Source organism: Rhodamnia argentea, chromosome 11 (assembly GCF_020921035.1).
Source record: "Rhodamnia argentea isolate NSW1041297 chromosome 11, ASM2092103v1, whole genome shotgun sequence".
Taxonomy (NCBI): Eukaryota; Viridiplantae; Streptophyta; class Magnoliopsida; order Myrtales; family Myrtaceae; genus Rhodamnia; species Rhodamnia argentea.
This window is the reverse complement of record NC_063160.1, coordinates 572,668-593,850: the sequence shown is the minus strand read 5'-3', so window position 1 is coordinate 593,850 and position 21,183 is coordinate 572,668. Positions and strand designations below refer to the sequence as shown.

Below are 21,183 nucleotides of genomic sequence, written 5' to 3'. Positions count from 1 at the left end.
AGAATAACAACCGATTCATCAAAGATAATAGTGAAAGGACGAGTAAAAATATAGTGCAGTAAAGTGACCAAATACAAGTTGGCAAAGGATATAACATGGCTTGTTATTAAGCCCCACGACAATAACCACACGAGCTTAGTTCAAATAAAATTTAATTTTCTAAAGAAATTAATTTTCCTATATCTAAACCAGAGAAAATGAAATGTATTCCTTAATCCCTATATATACTAAGCAAGTGAAATTGCACTAATTCTAATACTAAAATCTAACAAAAAGTAAGGCTTACATTTTCTAACTAATTTTCCAATTATTTTATTTTTATTTTTTGAATTTTATTTTTTATTTTGTTTCTAGAAAATGGGGGCTTGGGCCGGGCCCTTAGGCCGGATCTGAACATGGATCGATTTCTGGGGTCTGGACCACAAACACCAGGGGGCTTATTGAAGTATACCCACATCAACATCAAAATCAAAATCAAAATCAAAATTAAACCCAATACATATCACTAGACATTATCCGTATATCAAAATCTATCAAAGCTAATATGACTCATTTTCTTGCCATTGTTCACAATGAGAAGGTCACCAATTCGGAGAACATAACAAACAACAAAAAGCCAAATTCAGTAAAAGAAACAATGAGTCGAATGGGATCTATGTGCTTAATAAATTAACTGCTGAGAAACGATTCATATCAACACGTTTTCAAATCTGACAATGTACTGAATTATTTATTGATTTATGCCTTCGAGACGTTTTGTCAAACAATATATACGTGAACTACATGGACGTGGTTCGGTTACACATCTCACCAAATCAGAGCAACAAAGAGAAGAATGAGTCTACCTGGTTCATCTCATCGGCGGTATATGGACTGCAACAGGAGCACAAAACGACGAATAAAACTCAAAGAATAATGGTTTTAGACGCATCATCTCAACGCCAGCACAGAAGTATTGCGTGAGCGCGGAGCATTCTGGACAGTGCTATCAGAAATGTAGGAGAGAACGGAGACCTGGACAACGAAGCTTGGAGATAGTGGAGAATGTCGATCGACAGTGACTTTGACGATAGAAATCGACAAAGAAAACCTGCGAATGAGTGCAATCGGTGAGAAAGATCTTTCGATTAACTCTTTATGACTCTAAAAACTAATGCTCTACTTTCCCCATCCTATTGTGTCCAGCTGCGGAGATGAAATCAAGCCATTCAACAAAGTAGCCAATCAGCGAAGTGAAGTTCACTCAATTAAACGAGAAATCAAACGACCCTCTAAATTACTAAAGGTCCAATAACTGAGGTCAACCACGACTAACCTTCACTTGCATACACGAGGCAGTAGACTAGCATTGTTAACCCCCTAATCACATTCTACTTGCCCTCCTAAACTAGCCATCGAAAACATGCATCGAGTCCTAACATTCATCTAAGCAAACACGTTCAAATCTAGTTAACTCATGCAAATTAGGCAGAAAAAGCAACCAACAATCAAACAATTAAAAGCACTTATTACACTAAAAAGGTAAGTGAAGGCAATTTCCTAACACACTTTCTAATTTCTTAGCTTTCGTATCTTTTATTTAATCTTGCTTCATTTGATTAGTGGTGCTTTGCTAGAAATCATGAGAGAGGGGAAGCCGCGGCGAGGTCGTGGGACAGCGGTGGTGGCTGGTGATGGAGCTGCAGCAAAGAGCAACGATGAAAGGAGGAGTGGTGATGAGTGAGGCGAATGGAGGTGTTGGGCGGAGGAGGGCGGTGGACCGTGAGGCTGAGGCTGAGGTGAGGGGAAACGAGAAGAAAAGTCCGTCCGTGAGGATCCCATCCCAATGAGTGAACCTCCATCCTCGACATTGCCCAAATGATTGATCGGCTTAAAATTTCTTTCGAGCGGATTCGCCATCATCTAAAATTTATAAATCGCTAAATCATACGCTTAAAATAAAATTAGAGACTAATGGAATCCAATAAAAAAAAAAGCCGATCAAAGGTTAAATTCTTTGGTTTGGCCCAAAAATCAACCTTCCGCCAATTTTGTGAAAATGTGAAATTTAAAGGCCCACGATCGGGAATCTCGAATGTTCAATTTTTTAACTTAGACCGTCGGAAAAATTCAGGTGCCAAAAGAGAAGGCCTCGGTTAATGTGTTGGACAACAAAGGAGCTGCTGCGCATTTTGAGGAAAAGCAGATGTTGGTGATGCTATGTTTCAGGGACTTCTGTAATGCCGCTTTCGCAATGCACTGCCAGTTGCTCATCGGTAATTACCACATTTTCCCAGCATCTGCCTTCTAATCATTGCACATCTACCCATTTATGTCTTTTCTTGCTGATCCAAAATAGAGAAGGACAAAGCATGAGCTTTTCGTGATCCCTTGCTGTTGAACATTACTCCTAATCATTGTATCTTCTCGCGTGATCTCTGTTTCACTTAGAGGTCTTGAAATGAAACGTCACTTTCCTTTTCTATTCTAAGTAGCATCAACACCCGACACGCAACACATCATTTTTCAAAACATAAAGAATTCCAGCACAGTAAAACATGTTTTATATTAAATGTTATTGTCGAGGTACGTTCAGAAAGAAGAGGACCAAAATTTGTTTAACTTAGCAAGAAAAAACATTTCATATGTGAATTTGGAGAACAATTCGATATGTCTTCAGGTAAGAATGACACTTCCCAATTAGTATATGTAGTTTTCGATTTTTCAAATTCCTGACCACTAGCCTAACTGGCATTCTTCTTGCATGACTAGGAGGATCTCAATTCGCAAGTTCCATCGTGGGTACAGCATGGACTGACCCAAAATGTCGAAAACTTACTGATAGTTATTAGCAAAATCGACCAGAAACCAAAGCTATTGCACCAAATAGAGGACTGAACTCGCTGGGCCAATGATATGAAGTGGTTCTTCAATATCACATTCAAAAGATGTCAATTCTCAACATAAGTGAGCCTGAAACCAAAAGCGATCAGATTAGAAAAAGGATGCATTCACTCCAACATTCTGCTGATAGTTACAGAACTCCAGTACATGAAAACTGACTTAACTATCGATTTATCAAACAAATGGTTTACATAACACGCCAAACCTACATGACTCCACGATACTGAATATTTACAGGGCTAATTTGTGGTCAGGCTAGCTTTTCTAGTGATCTTATCCACAAAATAACTCAGTAAGGACCAATACGCTTGCTAATTAATTTTAAATCAATATGATCCGCAGTCTCCCCAGGAAGTGTATAAAATAAGGACAGAGCGATAAAACATGGTACAACCAGGGCTAATTCAATGACAGAAAATGCACCCGAGCAAATGAGTATTCTTTTCCAGCTATCCAAGCCCCAGTTTGCGACCACTGCACATCCTCCCAGTCCAGATTCTCCTCCAATACCTACTCAATAAGGGTAGATAGATCAATGTTAAAGCTTGGTTTCTATTGTTCTTTTCCCCTCGGAAAGAGTAAACTCTGCTGAATTAGACCGAAAAAACAAAAACAAAAACCTCTGCTGCATACTTATATCATTTGACTGGCATCTGAATTAAAACATGAACCAAGGAACACTCACATTCACAGACTATAGCTAGCAATATTCTATTTTAAATGAGACATGTAGTTTTGGCAAAATGTTACACAAACCAGCTAAAAGTGACGTGAAGCAACACTTTATGTGACAGCCATAGTGAGGGAAGAAGAGCATGTGATTTCTCTAAGCTTACTGTAACAAGAGGGGATACGTTCTGGAATGTTGAAATTGGTGAAGAATATTAGAAATCTTCCAAGTCCAAGAAATGCAAAGCACACATGCAAAATCCAAAAGAAGGAAACTACAATATTAATAATAAGAGTAATAATACCTCCAGATAGTCAGGGGGCATAGGAATTCCGATTGATCGCATAACTTTCTGGGGAAGAGGCTTCTTACAACGAGACCACCGAAACACATCGATCACAGTATTTTCAGTGTCATTTCTCTCTCCATTCATGGAATGTGAGTGGTGATTTTGGGACTTCTCAGTTTCAGCTTCATGCATTTGAGAAGTCGTAGTAGCTTTGACCATCTTTTCTCCAGTGAAACACAGCTCGTATCTTTAATAAGTCAACAAGAGCAAAAAGTCGCTCAAAAGTTGCATCTCTAACAAATAATCCAAGTGAAACTATGCTTTGTGCCTGAGCGTTTAAGTCATTACTATATTTTTCTGCAATTTGTAGTCAAAAGTGAAGCCAACCATAGATGCATTGAACGTTCTGAGAAATAAGGTCTCTTAACAGAATCAGCAACACAGTCTTGGCACTAAGGTTTAAATTTCAGTAGACAAGTCCCCGTATACCAGGCAACAAGGCCTGCTCCATACTCACTTATCAGACCAAGGACAACAGATACACGCAGTACCAATCACGTGAAACAAACTCCATGAAGCAAGGATTTCAAATTCCAGAAAGGCAGTTGATAGGAAAAAGATTTAACATAGACTATCCTAGCGTGCATAGTCAATTTTCAACAAACATCTATAAATGATGTTAGTAAATACTCTCCAAGAAATATGATACCTGCAGGAATGTGTCTCCAAATACAGCACTTCTCCTTTTTTCAGACGTGCAGATGTATATAGGGGCTTTTTTAGGCCCTTGTCCGCGACAATGCTCAAGCTATATTTAATCCTGAATAAAAAGCACTTGTCATCTATCCAAGCACCACTAAAAATGAACGGAATCTTAGCAAGCAAGATAGAGACACATAGACTTGAGCAGTTAATAACCTAAGCATGCACAACTAGGACAAAATACATAACAGGTCCTCGTCCTACAAGATATAACCTATCAAGCATGTTAGCCTTAACTTTTTATTAATGGGAATGTTGGTGATTTTAAGCATGAAGCCTTAGGCAATGGCGAGGTTTATTCTTTAGGTGCACATTTAACCATGGACTAAATTGGATAAATGTGATATGGTATACTTCCCATGAACCACAATATATTTTGCACGATTTTCCTCTGCTCACACATGTAGTTGCATGAGTGTAGGGAGATCCGTATGGACTATCCCCATCCTCTTATGAATGTGATGGGTGGTAACAACACAAAAAACATGTCGGTCAAAAGGTCAAGGGGTTCCACCAAAATAAGCTCCAAAAGTGAGATTGAAGTGATGATAGCATGGGGCTCTTCAAGCCAACGCAGAAACTGAGAGTATACATGTGTACTTATGCATAAAATTGACAAGGCAGCTTCCTCCGACATGCTAAACCAAAACAGAAGGTATAAATTCCAATATATGGGTGCTTGAAAGGCTCAACTCTCTAGAAGACACACTGCCGGAAATAGCAAATGGGAAACTAAAACTTACCAAGGTTCATTGCAGAGATTGTATTGTATTGTAACTTCTCGTACAAATCTTTGTTGCCGCAGTGCATTCTAAAGACAACCAATTATAACAGATTAGCTATTTAGCATGCATATAGAGAATAATAAGATATATTCAACATTGAATTCAATGGTAATCGTGAAATTGAATTTGCAATTCCCAACACCTGACAACAATAGCTAAAGCTTTTTAATAAGTGGATCCCTAGGAAGTTTTCCTCATGTACCTTTCTCAATACAGTCCCACCAAAATGTACATCTTCTGGCAAAAAAATATCAAGGTCATTGTTTCACTTGTCCAAACCACTTTAACAAGCTTATTTTGTCTTGTTATCCTTGATTAACCATCTCCAGTGGCCTCTCTAATCCCAAAAATTATCAATCTCAACAATTAGTCAGACAAACAAATCAAGCACAATCCAATATGCTTTGAAAATTTATCAGCACAGGACATGGTCAGAAGATATGATTTCCACTTGACCTGTCCCCAACCTTACTTCTTAACAGAAACGATCTTTGAAAAACATCAGAAAGACAAACAACTTCAAACTAATTTTCGATATATTGTTTCATTAGACAAGGTTTTAGACCCTAAAATACCACCTTGCAGAAGAAATGCATGTTTCAATAGGATTAACACCCAACAACTATTAAATTAAACATCTGAATTGAGAAATTATGATGGTTCATACCGATGCTGCAGCTCTTGTAGTCATGGTCCGTTCAACAGCAACAGGAGCAAGAGTCGGCTCCACTGTCGATGTATGCGTTATGCAAGGCTCAAGATCAATTGTCCCACCTCCTTTCTGAATACAACATTATCAAAACATAGCAACTATTGAGAAAGAGTAAAACAGTAACTAAGAGGACAGCTGAAGTATCTCAAAAGGTGTTCCATCTGATCACTCCAGAATTTTTAATCTGCAGACCATGAAAGCTCCAAAAAATTACAGGCAACCAAGGAGCTTGGCATCTTCAATGGTTGGGAAAATAAATTATATCACATCATACTCTCTGTTTATTACGAACGAAAAATAAGATGATGAAGAAAAAGGTTTTACCTTCACAATGCAGCAATGGTCAACGCGATAACTGCAACCAATTGCAGCACCCCAAGCACGGGAGCGCACATTGTTTCTCAAAGTAGAAATGTAACCTAAAAGATCAATCAGAATCAGATAGACAGAGCTTGATCTGGCACAAGTTTAATGATCCAACCAAGAAAATAGCTAGAGCTTTTACCAAAAAGAATACATATGTAATGACATTTCCAATTAAGTCTCCTAAAATGAGTATAAAAAAGCATGATACTACTTAAGTACATGGAAATTGGAGAACAAAAATCTTTTAATGTAGAAAGAAAAGTACAAGAGGAATACTGTTATGGCAATACAAACAAACACGGACTATAGCCAATTCCAGGGGCACAACTATATATTCTGGAATCATTTTCATTTTACCAGTTACAGGATCACAACATATAGTTGTCTAACCGCCACTCAATCTATTCAATCTGTGATCAAGCCAAAAAAGAAAGAAAATAGATTGAATGTGTGCATGTTAGTACCTTCTCAGATTAAAACAGCAGCTAATTACAAAAGCACGGTATGGCTCAAATGAACTTACAATCTAGAGGAGGCAGCACTCTTATAGTCGCGCGCAATTCTTGGATGGCAGAAGGTGGGGGAGAAGCCGTGGGCCGGCAATAACCTGTGTGCATTAGAACTAAAAACAACATTCCATGTTAATCCTACTTTCCCCATGGAATATGATATTATCCGTATTATTGTTTTCTAGGCACGGAACTTAAATTGATTCTAGTGACCTCGTACCAGCAACTAGATCAGAGTCATATGTATATGTGTCGGTCCCCCATAGTTGGCCACCTCTAACCTACATGATATGAAAAGAAGCTCAGAGAAACATGACATAACCAATTTATAAAACACAACCTCAGAAGGCCAATAGATGATTTGTAAAGGAGCATTTTATGCTGGAAGTAAAGAAACACAGTGGAAGAACACTCAAACAGGAAATAGAAATATACAAATACTGGAGGGCCAATTGAACAAATTATTTAGTAGAAAAAGGCCGTTACAAATGGCAAGCTTCAGAAGTTAGTGTACACAGAGATTCTGACAAAGCAGAAGTTGATATTGAAGAAACTTATAATCCATGCAATCGAAGACTACAACACAGAGAGTCCCTTTTGAGGGAACTGGTGGCTGAAGAATAGTCTTGGGCCAACTAGGCAAGTGTCTACTCTACAAAGAGGTTCCCATGGAAGAGTCAGGAGATGGCTCAAGATAGGGTGGTCGAGCTTCCTTTACTGTTAGTTGAATACAAACACAAGTCCTTAATATGAATACCCATCCTGCTCTTGACTTGTCTAGACCACCTTAGACACTAGATCCGGGACGAGGAAGAGCGAACAAACACAAAAAGTGGGAAACTAGCAAATGAAATCAATTAAAATAGACACTTGTGACATCTTATTAACACAAGACTTTCAAGATAACATTGTTTGCTGTAGAAACCCAATCCAACCTCCTATGTGGGCCTAATAATTGCTTGGTGAGGCTCCTCTATACCAACTTCAAAACATACTAGCTATAAATATGGAAACCATTGTTTACCTGCCTTTCTTTCCTTTGAAGAAAGGTAAATGTCTTTTATGAATGTTTGAATTTGCGCACCAGAGGCATTTCCTAATTTCTCTTAAGTGGCTACCCAACTCTCCCGGGCAACAAAAAAGAAAAAAGGAAACAAAAGTAGCTAGCCGACTCTGCAACTGTTTGGAAAATTAAATCCCTTTTCATACAATTTATACTGCAAATTCATTTCAAGTACCAAAAGAACTGATTTTCCTCTGGTTGAACATACATGATTTTTGAAACGCATTAAGTTATTTAAATTAGCATCGAAGCTGAATGGAGCCAACTTTATGATGTCTGTTTAAAACAAAAAGGCATCCGGTCTATTGGCAACCAATTCCTCATCACATAAGGGCAAAAAAAGAGGATTCCGCAATCTTGCTTAGCATGCAGTAAAGCTTAGATTGAATAAAAGGTAGCGGGAGACAAATGCATTGTAGGAAGAGAGATGTTAGCCTTAACATGAATACTGCCACAATGATTGTGGCACATGATTTGTCACACACATAAGGTCTTGGTAAGACCAATTGACAAGGAAAGGCTAGAGGATGACACAGTTCACCAACATATGGATCTTACTTGGCGATTCGTAGCAGTTACATGTTCTGCTGGAATTCTAATTTCAAGAGTGGGACCATTAGGTGAGGTAACAGCATCTTTATCTGCTTGAGATGATTCATACTCTTTCCACAGCTTTATCAGTTCTTGCATGGATTCACCAACTTTATAAATGACAGAGGAAACTTCAGACTTCCCTGAAACAACAACAGCCAAAATTTATATGCACAACAGTAACAAAAGAAATACAGCCCAGGTTGCATTGATCATGTGCAAGAAAAAGAAGAGACATTCACATAAAGAACTAAAAATATAACTCCCGCTACGCTCACCGCAAATGCAATGACAAGTCACAGTCTGCAAGTACGCAGCGAAAGGCAATTTAACAGAGACCAGACACAGAAATTTGAACTGCAACAAAATAAGTTACCCAACCATTGCCCTAATTCTTTCAAGCTACTAAACACAATAATGCAACAAAAAATGGCATATCAAATTTACAGAAACATAAATCCCAAGGAAATATGATTTGCAACAGAATAGATAAGCAAACAAAATTCTTCATGCAAGCAAAACAGACAAGCCTAGCAGACATTAAATTCAGGATTCAGAGTACCAAAACATAAACGATGTAACAGTGAACTCTACTGATTATCCACCACAAGAAAAGTATTAGAGCTGATCATATGTTCTAATTCCACTTTGGAACCGCTCACCAAAAACTCTTCAAGCTCAATATAATTTATTGCGATCTCTTACCTTGAGACCTGCACAAAAGAGAAGTGAAGAGTGTTAGAATGCAATGTTCATCAACAAAACACGCATTAGTAGGACAAACATTCATGATCTTTAATATTGTTATCATGCTAAAGTAAAAAGATGCAATTACAATATCCAAAAGGCCTCTTATAGTCTTATTGGGTAAAGGTGTCAAAGCAAGACAGACAATGCCAGTAATATCCATCGCAAAGAACTAAATCTAGACTATGCGCGTTGGCAAGTTTCCCAAGATATGAATATTAAAAGCGAGGGAAAATACAAACAGGAACTTCTGATAAAAAGAAGGAAAATGTGCTTAAGGGGAAAATGAATCATTTGTTTCAATTGAATTCAAGAACATTGTCGAGGTAACTAGAGTGAAGGACAATTTAGGTGATCACCAGATAAAGTGCTCCACTCCAGATCCTATAAATAGGCAATGCCTACAGGTTGAGCATTTGCTCAAAGGCTCCTCCACACACGTGTGGAGAGAGAGAGAGAGAGAAGTGAGATTGTCTAGGCAGAGCACTTTTCCTCTGAGAAAAAGGTTTACTGCCCCTGGAGCTTCTCTTGGAAACGAATTTCTAGAAAAGGATGAGCATAAATTGTAAACATTCTTTTCATAAGGAGAGCAGGAAAAAGGCAGAGCTTCCGAGTTGTAAGTGGGAAAAGAGCTAAATAAGCTAATCAGCATCCATGAATGCTGGACCATACAGAAGTAACCCAAACATAAAAGCATGTCAGTCTGTCTACTCCTATTTCCCACTCGACATCATTCTAGGAAATTTTTGAACTAAACAATAGCGAATAGCTTGATAAAAGAGTAAGCAGTTTGAATTTAAAAATTACATTCAATTTAGCGGTGAGACACTTATATAACTTGGCCAAGGTGGTTTTGACCTTTTAGTGGTTTACCACATGATAAGCAACTTGCATTTGATAGTAACCAAATTCAATTTGGTAGGAAATGGTTTTGGATTAACTGAAGTCATGCGGAAGGATAATCAAGGATAACTTTTGCAATTATATTCATACGACTAGTTGCAGAAAAAGTTTATATGCTGAAAACTATGCTTTAAAATCAGCAGGAGTAAAGTACTAATACCTACCCTTCATTATCCTGCGTACGGGATTTAAACCGATGGTCACCTCTTGACAATTGAGGGCTACCCCTAGGTCGAAGCATTCTCTTTCGCTGCTGAACTCCATCATAATTAAACACTTCCCTTTCCCTTTCCATCCCTTCAGCATCTGCACATCCATCTTCTGATTCCTTTTCATATCCTCTACCACGCTTTTCAGTTCTATCTACCTCTATATTTGTGTCTCGCTCTTTCTTTCTTTCTCTAGCATCCTTGTCACCATTTTTCCAGACATCAAAATCTTTATGTTTTTTCAAGTCAGATACTGAAGTTTCCTGCTCCGTTGTTTTCACAGGCAGATCTGCAGCATCCTTCTCAGAGGACACTCCCTCTTTCTCCAGCCCATTCCAAGTTTCTCTCTTTTGGTGATCCTTCTCCCTTTCCTTCAATCTTTCCTTGTCCTTTATCGGATCCTTCCTGTCCTTCTCTACTTCTCTTTCTTCTCTCGCAGGGTCTTTGAAATCGGCAGCGCTAGGCATACTACTCCTTCGATCAATTCTATCTTTCTCTCTTTCACCCCATTCTCGGTGCTTTGCATCCTTCCTTTTCCTATCCTTATCTTTCAGCTTATCATCAATTTTAGTGTCAATTTTGTTCTCACCAACAGCCTCATGAGTTTCCATGTGACCCCGCTCTTCAGTTGTGGAATCTTCCTTAACAGACTCAAATTGTCCAGGTGGATTATTGCGTTGAAGATGCCATGGGTCCACGCTTCCAGTTGGTGTTTCAGAATACCTTTTGCCCCTGTGGTAATCTTTTGATTCTTTCCAATTCAAGTGACTGCTCCCAGCACCATAGCTTTCCTTTTCCACCTTTCCATCGACCTTAGGATCACTATAACTGTCCCTTTCATACTTCAATTTCTTACCATCATCGCCTCTAATTTCAACTTTCCCCTCCCTTTCACTTCTCATATGCTGGGAGTCCCTCTTCGTCTCATACGACTCCCTTACCTCGGGCTTGGGATCCCGGTTATCAACCCTGAAATCTCTGCCATCCTTTGCATCCCTAGCTTCCAACCTGCTTTCGGAAGTAGCGGCATGATCTAAATGCGAGTCATCCAGTGAGGAGGATGGCATCCGAAGGACAGAATGCAGGGGTGATCTTCTATCGGTATCTCGAGACTCTGTCCTGGGGATCTTCGCCATTCGACTTTCCTGGCCCATGTCGTGGGACAGATGATATTCGCTAGAAACTGCAGACATCAGCCTAGGATATGGGGCAAGATCTTCATGGGTGTACTTTGAAGAGGAATGACCACTCTCCTCATGAGATCTTTTAGGAGCTCCACTCATAATTAGCAGCAAACAATAAGAAAAATAGGTAGCAAACAGGCTACTCTGATTCACCGCTTCAAGTCCAACACTGCAAAATGACAATAAGAGCAAAATCAAAACAATATGCACTGTAGTGTTTCTAAGAGCAAAAGAATAGAAATGAGCAAGACAACACTGTGGAGCTCGTAGAACATATTGAAACAGTTGGAAAGAAATGTTGGGGGCCGGTTAACACAAGAGTCCAAGGGCACACTGCAAATAATTCGAAATCATCCAGGAAGATCACATGAACCAGCGGTACAAGACTAAATTAAACTACAAAGAGCGAGATTAACACATTCCCGAAAAATACTCTCAATTTGGAGCCGAGGAATGCCTAAAGCAACGAAATTTACAGAGGAAGCAAAGGGATTCATAAGACGCAATGCCAATGCTCGCAGGAGATTATCGAGCATCCACCCTCTATCGACCGCCTCATCTAAGTAGCTAAAAGAACAAAAAATCGAGAATGAATGAATGAATCGGATGAAAGGGAACCCAAAACAAGTGGAAATTGAAGTTGATAATGCTTCTCAGATCGCTAGAATCGCAGGCAGAAGAAACGCCAAGCTCCCAGAGACCCCACGCACACGGAAATGGAAAGCAGCGACCAGCGAATTGAGAGAGGAATGGCTTACCTTCGCCTTCACATTCGCTCACTGTTGTGCAGAGGAATGGAGTAGAAGAAGAAGAAGAAGAAGAAGAGAAAGGCCAAGAACAAGAACGCAGACTCACCACCATACGAGACCCACGCAGAGACGCAATAAGCAATGCGCCTCTCGCTTTATATCTCTCCTCTTTCGAAGAAACGGAGTCACGTGCGCTTCGCTCTCGTCACGTGCGCCTCATTTTTCCAGAGGAGTCAAATTAAAATGTCACAATGATAGTGAATAAAAAACCTAATGCGTGATAAAACAAAAATGTGGAATTAATTTATTAGGTTTTTATTCTTCTCTATCCCTCGAATTGGGAAAGAAAAATTGAAGGTAAAACAGTAGCAAAAGATACGATTTTGTCCATAGAATTATTATAATTGAAATTTAGAAAATGAACAAAAAAAAATTAGAAAGAAAAAAATCTCGATGCGTACGATCCCTATTTCACTTGCGGTCCAAGCTGATAACCGGTTTCATAGTCCGAAAATAGCAATCTAGTTTCCCTTCTTTCCATTACGAATCATATCTCAAACTTGTCTCTACGCCCTTATTACTAAAGAGATGATCCGACAACGATAAATATACTTATCCGGTGTCATACTTCGTCTCTAGCCACGTCATGACTACGCCTTACACGTGGACCGTATATTCGGCCCGATTGTTTGATGGGCTTTAAATAATCGTGATTATTAGTGCAAAAGTGAAAATTTAATCTTGAGTTTATTGACTAACAAAGAAAAATAAATTATCAGAATTCAAGTCACTCATGATATTCCTCACTACAACTTTTCATCCGACCTTAAAGTACAGAAATCGTGCTCCGTGATTATTGGATACACTAAATCTTTGATCTTTGACATATTTAAGGAGTAATGGCATGAAAGTATTCTAATAAGGGAAAGTTCATGTTCCTTGCTCGGGCTTATAAGCGGCTCTATTTGAGAAAATTCTAAATAGATGCCTGAATTATTCTCATTTTTTCAAATAGGGGCTTAAAGTGAACTTTATTTTAAATAAGGGCCTAAAGTAGCATGACAATTTCAAATAAGAGCTTGAAGTGACCATGATTATTTTAAGTAAGGAGTTGACCACATCGATCGACTAAATATTTCAGATGATCAAGGGCGTTTTCATCAAAATACAATTTTAAACTAATTTTAATTAAATCAAATTAAACTACAAAACAAAAGTGAAAAAGAAAAAAAGGAAAAAGAGCAAATTATGAAAATGCCCTAACTAACTGGTGGGTCGAGCTCTTTTTTTAGATTGATATGGCCACTTCATATCCTTATTTATAACAATATCCACTTCATACACTTATTTGAGAAAAAGAAGGCAATTTGAACCCTCATTTGAAAATTTCCCTTGCAATTTTAAATTGATGGCTCCAATCCTTTTTTCTCTCGTTTCTCCGATTCTACGTGGGATTTGGTTATCATAATTAAGAATTTCACATGTTTAGTTTTTGTTTATTGGAGGTATCACACGTATATCGTATACTAAAAGGCACTACTTTAAAGATATGGCCTTTTTTTTTTGGGGGTTAATGCCATGGAAAACCCCAAATCAGTACACTTGTGACAAATTTACCCCAAATTATTTTTTTGACCACATAAAACTCCAAACCGGTATACCTGTGACAAATTTACCCTAAACTGGTACACATATGACAAATTTACCCTCCGTTAATTTTCGTTAAATTTAACTCACAAACCGTTGATTTGGTGACACATGACAGTTGACAGGTATACCAAGATGGAGTTTTGACCATCTGCTTGTCACAGATTTATCAATTTAAGATTTTTCGTGATATTAAATCAATTTAACTGGGGTAAATTTGTCATAGGTTTACCAGTTTAGGGTATTTCGTGGTCAAAAGAATTAGTTTATGGTAAATTTGTCACATATATACCAGTTTAGGATTTTTGGTGGTCAAAAAAATAGTTTGGGGTAAATTTGTCACGGGTGTACCGGTTTGGGGTTTTTCGTGGTCAAAAAAATAATTTAGGGTAAATTTGTCACAGGTGTACCAGTTTAGGGTTTTTCATGGTATTAACCCTTTTTTTTTTTGTAACTTGCACATATAATCAGCTTTGTCGAAAAGAGAAATTTCCAAGAAACTTAATCCTTCTCCACTTTTCCAAGCATTTTCGCGAATGAATTATCAAGAAGAATCACACAACCATTTGAACATAAACCCTTTTTTGTTGTGCATGTCTCCATTAAACCCTTCTTATCTCTTTCTTTCATACGATGGGGATGATCAGATGAAGCAAAAAGGCGCTCTGCTAAGATTTTTTAAAAATATAAATCACGGTTAAACTTTAAAGATGAAATTTCATTAAAGCGACCGTCATTCTCCACATGATTAGTGGGCTCACGAATAAGAATTGCAATTCGAGACGATTTGTATGGTGGCTTTCTTGTGGCCCCGAATAGTGGTGAGCGGGTGATTACTCTCGTCTTCCTTCTTGCTTTATGCTTAGCCCAGAAATCAACGGAACGCTAAAGATGCAATCTTTGACCTTATCCATCAGTCGGACCTTCTTTAGAGATAAGATGGGAGACATGTTTTGCTTGAGTGGAGATAAGAAATAGTCATTTGAGCTGGAAAAAAAACTTATATGCCCAAGAAAGAACAAGCAAGACCACATTTTCCAAGAGAGAATTACTCAAAAAAAAAAAAATTACTAAATTTATTGTAATTATGCAAATTCAATACTAAATCTTTTATATTTATGTCAATTCAATCCATTTAACTAGCCGATGATGCGGACCTTTTCCAATGATTTTTTTTTTTTTTCTTTAATTTTTTTTTCCCTAACCCTTGATCCTGCGAGGGCGTCCCAGCCCTTAGGGTTTGGACAAAAAAACTAAAGAAAAGAAAAAGAATTATAAAAAATTAAAAAATTATTGAGAAAAAGTCCAAACAATGCCGAAAGTGTCATTTCAGCATCAACTAGTCAAATGACTGAATTGACACAAATATAAAAGATTTAGGATTGAATTGATTAAAAAAAAAGAAAAAAAATTAAGATTGAGTTAGCACAATTGCAATGATTTATGATTTATTTCGGTAATTTCCCAATTTTTCATCTCTAAATGGCGATTGAGCTATTTCTGCTTATCAATACTTCCCTCGGTTACATCTCCTTAACAAAATGCCATGCTCGCCCGAACGAACTAATAATGTTTCTTCAAGAAAACTGGACCGAAATCCAAATTGCTCAGCAATTATTGGGTTTTATGGGAGTATAGGAGTAACGGGGTCCATCCATGTAGGTTAAACCTAGCCCAAGCCCAGAGCCTTACATAAGTAACTGCTTGGAAGATAACATTAAAAGAAACCTTTTCAACGACCATGTTATGCCCCTCTCTTTAGTGAGAAATCGACAAACGATAGTACCCTCTTGCTGCAATGGTAACATCTAATCCATAAAGATTGAAGTACGTTCCTTCTGTGATGTGATTCAAGCAAGTTATTGGACATGTTTTTCGTGTAATTAAATGCGTATGTCATGGAAATGCATTCCCTTGAGCAACCATATAGGATTTGACAAGTGATGCACGCGGTGCCTATTTCAATGCATGCGTGAAGTCAACAGACCAAACGCCGCGCTGTGTTCGAATCCTCAGGCAAGGTAGATTCTATGTTAAGCATGAGGGTAGTTGTCGGCGCTTGCTCAAGCCGTGATGAGAAGACGATGTGATGAAGAAGAGTTCAAAGGCTTGACATAAACATTTTATTATGATGCATCCGGACATAATCGATGAATTGTTTCTTTGAAAATACTCGAGGCGTCCTTTAATCCTCTTCATTTTTAGGTACACCCATGGCGCGTTTTTAAGCCACTAGTATTTATATAATCTTTTACAGGAGATTAGCACAAAGTACAAATAAAATTTTTCGCAGCGATGATAGAATTATTAAGACTGTTTTACAAAGTTAAATTACAAATTGAAAAGTCGGACCGTAAATAATCCGTTTGAAAACGTTAGCGAAGGAAGGAAGGTATGTAAAATCCAAGATGGATGGAAATTCAGGGTAGCCCAAACCAAACCTGCCGACGGTCGACCCCAAAGCTCTCCACTTCAGCTGCCATGGCTTCCAGGTACTCTCTCTCTCTCTCTTTCTCTCTCTCTGAGCGCGCGCACGCACGCGCAGACTGATGGCATCTCCATTCCTTCGTGAGCAGGCGGTTGAGGGCGTTCAAGAGGTGGATGAAGTCTCAGTCCATCGATTGTAGCGACGCTCTCCGCTTCACCGACGATCCCTCCCTGGGAATCGCCGTCATGGCGCTGTGCGACCTCAAGGAAGGGGACCTCGTCGCCACCATCCCCAAGGCAGCTTGCCTCACCATCAAGACGAGCGGGGCGAGCTCACTTATCGAAGCGGCCGGCTTGGACGGTAGCTTGGGGCTGTCCGTGGCTCTCATGTACGAGAAGAGCTTGGGCGAGACCTCGCACTGGGCTGGTTACCTTCAGCTCTTGCCCGACAAGCAGTGCTTACCTTTGGTCTGGTCTCTCGACGAAGTCGACCGGCTACTCCCTGGGACCGAGCTCCACAAGGTACGGACTTCGTGATTTTTAATCCTCCCCATTTGTAATTTGCCGCTACTCTCCTTGTCGAGCTCAATTGCTTTGCTTTTCTTTATTGGAATCTGGTTAATCTGCGTGGAATTCCTAGTCAAGAACTGGCGTCATTCCCGTAGCGTGGAATGGTTGGCTGGGCTTTATGAGATGATATAAACTGAAAATGCTGCTACTTGCTGATTCAGTTTTTAGTGGGAATTCGGATGGGATTTTTCTGGGCCAATGCAGTGGTTTTTTTTTTTCTTTTTTGTGGTTTTCTTGTTGGAAAGTTTTAGGCCCTTTTTCGTGTTCAGTGTAGTTCATTCTCGCTTGACAATGTGGCGGTGATGAGTAATCAGAGCGACATGTGCTCTGCTGCAGCTAACTACTTGGTCATTGTAGGCAGACTGTGAGGGAAGACAAAGCTCTTATTTATGATGACTGGAAAGAGTGCATTTTGCCCCTTCTAGATTCCAGACTGTTAAAGCTCGATCTGGAGTATTTTGGCCCTGAACATTACTTTGCGGCGAAAAGTCTTGTTTCTTCACGGTCGTTTGAAATAGACGATTACCATGGATATGGAATGGTTCCTTTGGCTGATCTGTGAGTACTTGTTTCTTGATACTTTTATTGCGGGTTATTTGTGGCGCCTTCTCCTATTGATTCGATCCTCTTCATTGTTTCCTTGTAATCTGTCACTTTGCCTAAACAAGGTGATTTAGATTTGTTGTCTTGCTATTAGCTCATACATTTTCATAAATGTTGTATGATCTGTATGTAGATGAGCATCCATGCACTTTATTAGGGTTGTTTGTGTTTGTGTTTGTGTTTTCGGGGCCCATGACTAGGAAGAACAAATTAGGTTGTACTGTTCACAATGCCAAGAGATGACATTACTGGATCTTGTGGTGTGCTACAACTTGTAAAAGCCATGGCATAGATGAAGAACAACGAGTGGTTTGGAGAGATATGCACCACATGATCTTTTTCAACAGCACCGCAAGCAAATTGTGAGACCAATGACAAATTAACTGAATACTCAATCGTTTAGATTAAAGTCTGGTTTTGGCACTTAAAATGTTCTATAAAATTAGAACACCCAAAAAACAAAAAAAAAACACAATATATGGCTGCAAGGCCAGAACTTCAAGTACTTAAATAGATCTACAGGTGTTCACGACTATTTTTCCTTCGTTTAGTAACACGCCACCCTTGCTTATTTCCCTCTACATATGTTTTCACTGTATGAACTGGAAGTGGCATTACCTGTATAATCAGTTGCTTCCTTGATGCTCTGAATCCAGGTTTAACCACAAGACAGGAGCTGAGGATGTAAACTTCACTAGTGTATCTTCTCATGGTGAATCTGATGATGACTCAGATTATTGCGATGACTATCCTGATGCTGACATTAGTGAGGATGGGAATGGACAGTTAATTCAAGATTTGGATACGAATTCTACTGGAAACATGGAGCGCCGCCCTCCAGTGACAAAAGAGGACCCAGCTGTTCTGGAAATGATTCTAGTAAAAGACGTCAATGCTGGAGATGAGGTTATTTTCATGCTCCATCTTTTCAACATCTGGAATTTGGCATCAATTTTGCATCATCGTTGGTTTAGTAGGATGGCATTATGTCCTCGAGCATTTTAGTGTGAAATATCACCTGCTTCATAGATGTCAATTGACAGGTTGGGATAACAACTCGAGCAATGTTTTTCCTTTTTAACAGGTGCCTTTATACATATGGACGTGAAATGTGACACATACATATGCATGTCCTGTTACATTTAATTGCCAAACGTGATGACAGGAAACAAATATTATCGTTTCAGTCTTTCTTTAGCACATGCTTCCTGGCCAGACGAAAGCCTTTTATCCTAGTGGAAGATTTAGTAATCTAGCAAGAGTTGACTCTAGGTTGAACATTTCCTGCTTTGTTGATCGTGAGGAACTTGGAGTGTGCAGATATTTCCGTTCCAGATTTACCTAAATGTCTTTTATCTTTTTTAGGTGTATAATACATATGGGACTCTGGGTAATGCGGCATTGCTTCACAGATATGGATTTACTGAGGAAAATAATCCATATGACATAGTCAACATTGACATAGAACTGGTGTTGGAATGGAGTAATTCTCTGTTTTCTAACCGCCACAGTAGAGCAAGGGTTGCCATGTGGAGAAGATTCAATTACTCTGGATGCGTCAGCCAAGACTCGGAATACTTTGAGATCTCGTACAATGGGGAACCTCAGCTGGAGCTGATAATATTGTTGTACATAATGTTGTTACCAGATGATGCGTATCATATTTTGGATATTGCAGTATCTACTGAACAGGCTTACAACTTGGATACCCTTCTATCAGAAAAAGAGAAATTGCGAGAGGCACCAACATCAGAACTTAGCGAGGATCTGCTGGTCACTGAAGGTGTTTGTAAAGCCCTTCTGGAACTTGCAGACATCCGGGAGAGGCTTTACGGTCCAAAGTCAATCAGAGATGACATTGAAGCGTTGAAAATGTGCCGTTGCAGCGAAGATCGGAAGCTGTGTTACACGTTGATATTGCGTGTCTGTGAGAGGAGGATCCTGGAGAAGCTCAGAAGATATGCTTCCTTCAAAGTCGAATCGTTTGGGCGTAAAAAAGGTGACACACGAGGAGGAGTATAAGGGAAGAAATGCAGGGCGAGGCTGGTGAGTTTTTTTGGTAGGTTGATTTTCAGTAAGGTAGAGAGTTATTTCTGGAATGGTGAGTTTAGAGGAGTAGCTGAAGCAACTACCTTGGCAGGTGTCTTCACAATTAGATGAATTTTTGGCAATGCAAATGCATGGGGGATTCCCTCAACTTCAGTTAACAACTTCTTCCATCTCTCTCTCTCTCTCTCTCTCGCCCAGAATTCTGTCTAGGGAATTCCATTAACAACTTGTTCTTATGAACACTTCTTTAAGAGCAAATAAGGCCAACATTCAACCCAAGCTACCTTTCTCGGTTGTGCAATACTTTTCTCAAGTGTGTACTTGGAAGTGTGTTTAACTTGAGCCTCTTGTTAATCTTTTACTTTTTAGTCCTTGGAATCTCACTCTATTTAGCTGGGAACAACACTGTAGATAATTGATTCAGGAACATGCAATTACCGACGGTCAAAGGGTCATTTACGATTTTCTTTTTAATAATTTTTAGTAGTGTCAACATGTCTTGATGGGAAAGCAAAAAAAAAAAAAAAAAGTGCTCTAATTCGGTGCCTCTAAGGCCAAAAGATATGTGTCCCCCACTTTCCCTAAAAGTGACTTGGACCGTCGACCCACGATGCCTCGTCAGAACACACTTTGTGATCGAGAGGGGGTTTGTCCTAGTCCACGACCTACGAATGACATGGTTGCTGACTAATGAATTGATGCCTTGGCCTTGGCTCATTTACTCATTTCTAGGCTTTATTGAATAGGAATGGCCGGCCCTTCCTCTTCTGGTTAGTGATGGATGATGGTTGCTGGCTCGTGTTCTTGCTCTCTCCACTTGCTCACTCTTTCGTGTTTGTCTCCTGTGGGTAGTGGAGCAATTCTTTTGCATGGACACAAATACATGAACCCGATACTTAATCTCATAAACAACATTGATCATCGTGTATGCAAATGAACAACGTTTGGTACGCAAATGAACAACGTTTGGTCAAGACAAGCCCGAGCTATTTTAGGCTTTCTGGTATGGCCAATAGTAGAGACTAGAGATATAATTGAGCTCGAGTCAAGCTGATATTTTTACTAAGCTCAAGTTCAGACTTTTGCTCATAAACCCGATGCTCAAAACTTGACTCTAGCTCTGGATGGAGTATCGAGATTCATGCTCAAGCCGTGCTCGAGCTCGTGTGTTTGAATAGAAAAAAGCTCAAGTTTCTGTATAATTTTAACCATTTCTGATGTCTGTTTATAGAATTATAAGCAAATAGACACTTAATCGAGCTTCATTAAGCTTACGAGCTGTACCAGATCGGGCGATCTCGAGCTCAATTCGATAGATTCAAAATCGAGATTCACTTGAAATAAGGGATGAGTCAATCGTCAGTAAAAACAGGGAACCACGGTTAGGTTGTAACCAGGCACGTCCCTACCTAACCTTCGCAATTTGATAATCTCACGTCACATCACGATCCGTTCGTCGGTTGGG

General features: G+C 39.2%; 2 protein-coding genes across 3 annotated transcripts; one reads left to right on the top strand and one right to left on the bottom strand.

The window, feature by feature from the left end:
• Positions 1–2,904: 2,904 nt before the first annotated feature.
• LOC115755898 lies at positions 2,905–12,553 on the bottom strand. 2 transcript variants are annotated; one of them, XM_048272299.1, is made up of 13 exons: positions 12,432–12,553; positions 10,445–11,842; positions 9,336–9,343; positions 8,598–8,773; positions 7,197–7,257; positions 6,991–7,089; positions 6,426–6,520; positions 6,057–6,170; positions 5,348–5,415; positions 4,552–4,662; positions 3,858–4,089; positions 3,307–3,393; positions 2,905–2,952 (listed from the first exon to the last, which is right to left on the bottom strand). In XM_048272299.1, exons 2-13 carry the CDS (start codon positions 11,770–11,772, stop codon positions 2,938–2,940), a joined length of 2,394 nt encoding a protein of 797 aa, XP_048128256.1. In that variant the 5' UTR covers positions 11,773–11,842; positions 12,432–12,553; the 3' UTR covers positions 2,905–2,937. The 2 variants fall into 2 exon arrangements, with proteins under 2 accessions (XP_048128256.1, XP_030551346.1); XM_030695486.2 differs by lacking the exon at positions 2,905–2,952 and having other exon boundaries at positions 2,971–3,393.
• Positions 12,554–16,488: 3,935 nt separating this feature from the next.
• On the top strand, positions 16,489–19,876 carry LOC115755899 (ribosomal lysine N-methyltransferase 3). Its single transcript, XM_030695487.1, has 5 exons — positions 16,489–16,561; positions 16,646–17,018; positions 17,428–17,624; positions 18,326–18,575; positions 19,035–19,876. Exons 1-5 carry the CDS (start codon positions 16,551–16,553, stop codon positions 19,689–19,691), a joined length of 1,488 nt encoding a protein of 495 aa, XP_030551347.1. The 5' UTR covers positions 16,489–16,550; the 3' UTR covers positions 19,692–19,876.
• Positions 19,877–21,183: the final 1,307 nt, after the last annotated feature.